The sequence below is a fragment of the Electrophorus electricus genome, chromosome 21 (genome assembly GCF_041902795.1).
Source record: "Electrophorus electricus isolate QZ-2024a chromosome 21, ASM4190279v1, whole genome shotgun sequence".
Lineage (NCBI taxonomy): Eukaryota > Metazoa > Chordata > Actinopteri > Gymnotiformes > Gymnotidae > Electrophorus > Electrophorus electricus.
In genome coordinates this window covers 1,603,312-1,607,500 of record NC_137517.1, presented here as the reverse complement: position 1 = coordinate 1,607,500, position 4,189 = coordinate 1,603,312, and the positions used below count along the sequence as shown (strand labels likewise).

General features: G+C 41.6%; 1 protein-coding gene across 1 annotated transcript in view; it reads right to left on the bottom strand.

Annotated features, from left to right (window-relative positions):
* Positions 1-3,300, bottom strand: part of sh3gl2b (SH3 domain containing GRB2 like 2b, endophilin A1) — a 14,609-nt gene extending 11,309 nt beyond the window's left edge. The window contains exon 1 of the mRNA XM_035521205.2: positions 2,828-3,300. Within this exon, the coding sequence (XP_035377098.1) occupies positions 2,828-2,872 (45 nt within the window). The 5' untranslated portion in view covers positions 2,873-3,300. The remainder of the gene's footprint in view (positions 1-2,827) is intronic.
* Between the last annotated feature and the right edge of the window lie 889 nt (positions 3,301-4,189).

Sequence of the window (4,189 nt, the reverse complement as noted above, 5' to 3'; positions counted from 1 at the left end):
TGTTCTTTTCCTCACTTTCACACCCACACACACACACACACACACACACACACACACACACACACACACAGACACACACACACACACACACACACACACACACACACACACATACACACACACACACACATACACACACACACACACACAGACACACACACAGACACACACACACACACACACACACACACACACACACACACACAGACACACACACACACACACACACACACACACACACCCACACACACACACACACACACACACACACACACACACACACACACACACACACACACACACACACATGACTCCCTCCCCCTGCCCAGACACACATTGGAAATGGAATTGGAATTTCATGTCCTGCTACTTTTGTGAGATTAAAGTTTGGTGTCCTGCTACTGCAATGTGATTACAGTTGAGTGTCCTGCTACTGCAGTGTGATTACAGTTGATTGTCCTGCTACTGCAGTGTGATTACAGTTCAGTGTCCTGCTACTGCAGTGGGTTAATGCCAAACTCTCCCAATAGCGTATTAGCTTGAAACAGCATGTAACATGAAACAAAACACTTCACCAAACAGGAAGTAGAGACCATTTTCAATTCAATCAGTTTCTCTCTCTGCCCTTCACATCTACCTTTCTCATTTACACACACACACACACACACACACACACACACACACACACACACACACACTCACACTCTGTAACCTTATGTTATTCTTACCCACCAATCACTCATGCAGTCCCACTTGTCAAACATACAGCACTGTGTCTCCTTAAACTGTAGTCTAGTAGACCACAGAATGCTCAGTGGACCGGGTTCATGTAACTCTACTCACAGACAATGTCTGTCTTTAAGAGCACTATTTTCAAATGTTTAAATTAAGTGTGTTTAATTTAATCTAAACCTGCTCCAACCTTAAACAATCATATCTACACCATATATCTAATACACCATAATCTACTGCACCATATGTCTACTACACCATAATCTACTGCACCATATATCTACTACACCATAGTCTACTGCACCATTATCTACTACATTATATATCTACTACACCATTATCTACTACACCATAATCTACTATACCATTATCTACTACACCATATATCTACTGCACCATATATCTACTGCACCATTATCTACTGCACCATAATCTACTACACCATTATCTACTGCACCATTATCTACTACACCATATATCTACTGCACCATATATCTACTGCACCATAATCTACTACACCATATATCTACTACATTATTATCTACTACACCATATATCTACTACATCATTATCTACTACACCATATATCTACTACACCATAATCTACTGCACCATTATCTACTGCAACATATATCTACTGCACCATTATCTACTACACCGCATATCTACTACACCATTATCTACTACACCATAATCTACTATACCATTATCTACTGCACCATAATCTACTACACCATATATCTACTGCACCATATATCTACTGCACCATTATCTACTACACCATATATCTACTACATTATTATCTACTACACCATATATCTACTACATCATTATCTACTACACCATATATCTACTACACCATAATCTACTGCACCATTATCTACTACACCATATATCTACTGCACCATTATCTACTACACCATATATCTACTACACCATATATCTACTGCACCATTATCTACTGCAACATATATCTACTGCACCATTATCTACTGCAACATATATCTACTGCACCATTATCTACTACACTGCATATCTACTACACCATATATTTACTACACAATTCGTTTTCCATAATGTCTTTTTCATTACCTACATCTTATATATCATAAACTTTGAAGTATAACTATTAATGCGATCCATTGCAGTGACGTAAGTTGGAAAAAGCTTTAAAAGCCTTTCTTGATTTACGATGTTCCTAATTTAGCAAATTTTGTTTTACGAAAACATTTTACAAACATGTGCACCCTTCACTCCCCACTCTGTATGGATAATGCACGTGGTCCATATTGATCATATTTCTGTTTTTATGAAGACAGAGTGTGAGCGCGTGCACGGAGCTACCGTGCCTCTCCCGTCGTGGAGACACAAGTGTCCTGTCTTCCTCCCGGCTGAGAAACCAGTTACGGGACATTTTATTTGTCCAGTAGTTATAGCGAGTGTTACGGTATCTATTACGGATTGGTGCTGAAACACAGATTTCCAAATTCGTAATAAAGCGTAAGGGATTGTTGCTAAAGCTTCAGAGCTAATAGAGTTAACTTGGTTTATGCTCAGAGAACTATCACAGATTCCTGTCCTCCAGGGCACCAGTTCTCTGATGTTCACTGATGACACCTTTGTATGGGCATGTTTTATAGTTTCATAACGACACAAGCAGGCCTACGCTGTTAGACTGTACAAACGTTGAGATGATGGAGTTTAGCAGGTAATCATATTACAGACGTGCCAAAAACACATTATGAAACATGATCTTTTTATACTAACTTCCACCTGAAGTCCGCATTTCTCTTGTTAGACTACCAGATAACAGTAATAACCAGTACGCTACCACGACAGGCCCGGTGCTCTGCTATTATAACAGGCCTGGTTAAGAAGAATTGATCTGTTTATTCTAATGGTGGTTTCCACCCAGTAGATCTATAACGCTATAACACGCTAAAAGCGCACTGGCTCTTGACGCTCAGCTCCGTAAGCTAACAGACTCGGATGCGTTATTTCTCTACAGCGGTGTTTGTAAGCGGGGATGGTCTCCGCCCTCGCTGTGCGCTGCCGGTCCCGTTTCCGACACTGAAAGAACAGATTCGGCTCTCACCTGCGTCGCTTTGTGAAACTGCTTTTTCAGCCCTGCCACGGACATGGCCTCTGAGGTGTTGCTCTGGAAATGGAGCGAATAAAACGACCCGTCGTTGGCGCACAGCGATGTCGGTGAGACTCGCCAGCTGACGTCGTTGACTCGACGGGTGTCGTAGCATCTGCCGTGACGTCACGGTTCACGGACACGCCCTACACGGGAGCTGGTGCGCTGGTGTGAGCCACAGGACCAGCGGCACATCGCTGCTGTGGAGGTTACAGACTCAAATGGGCTCTCAGAACCGACAGTGTAGGCGAGGTAACGATTCTACCATCGTGACGGTGTCCCACAACGCTGAGTTCAGGACCTCGGACAGCGAAACGCTGTGACCTCACTGCACCGCACACGCATAACAGAAAAAACACAGCAACCTCACACAGCCCATGTTATATTATACTACACACAGCCCATACTATACTCCACCACACAACCCATGTTATACTACAAAGCCCATGCTACACTATACTATACTACACACAACCCATACTACACCACACACAGCCCATACTACACCACACATAACCCATACTACACTATACTATACCACACACAGCCCATATTATACTATACTACACCACACACAGCCCATACTATACTATACTACACCACACACAACCTATATTATACCACACACAATCTATACTACACTATACTACACCACACAGCTCATACTACACTATACTTTACCACACACAGCCCATACTACACTATACAACACCACACACAACCTGTTATACCACATACAGCCCATACTACACTATACTACACCACAAACAACTCATACTATACTATACTACACACAACCCATACTATACTACACTATACTACACACAACGCAAACTATAATACACTATACTACACTAAACTACACACAACCCATAAAATACACAACCCTTACGACAGTATACCACTACACATAACCCATAATATACACACATACTACATTATACACAACCGATAATACACACAATCTTTTCTACACTATAGTACACTACACATAACCCATAATATACACAACCCATATTACTCTATACACTACACACAAACCATAATATACACAATCCATTCTTCACTATATTACACTACACACAGCCCATAATTTATATAACTCATACTACACTACATGTAACCCTTATTAAACTATACTACATTACACAGTGTATACAACCCATAATGTACACAACCCATACCACTCTATACCACACCACACCACACCACACACAGCCTGTACTATACACAACCAGCACAGCGGCTTGGTGGGTAGCACATTTCTTTCTCAGCTCTGGGTGGAGTTTCCATCTTCTGTCTGTGTGGGTTGATTGG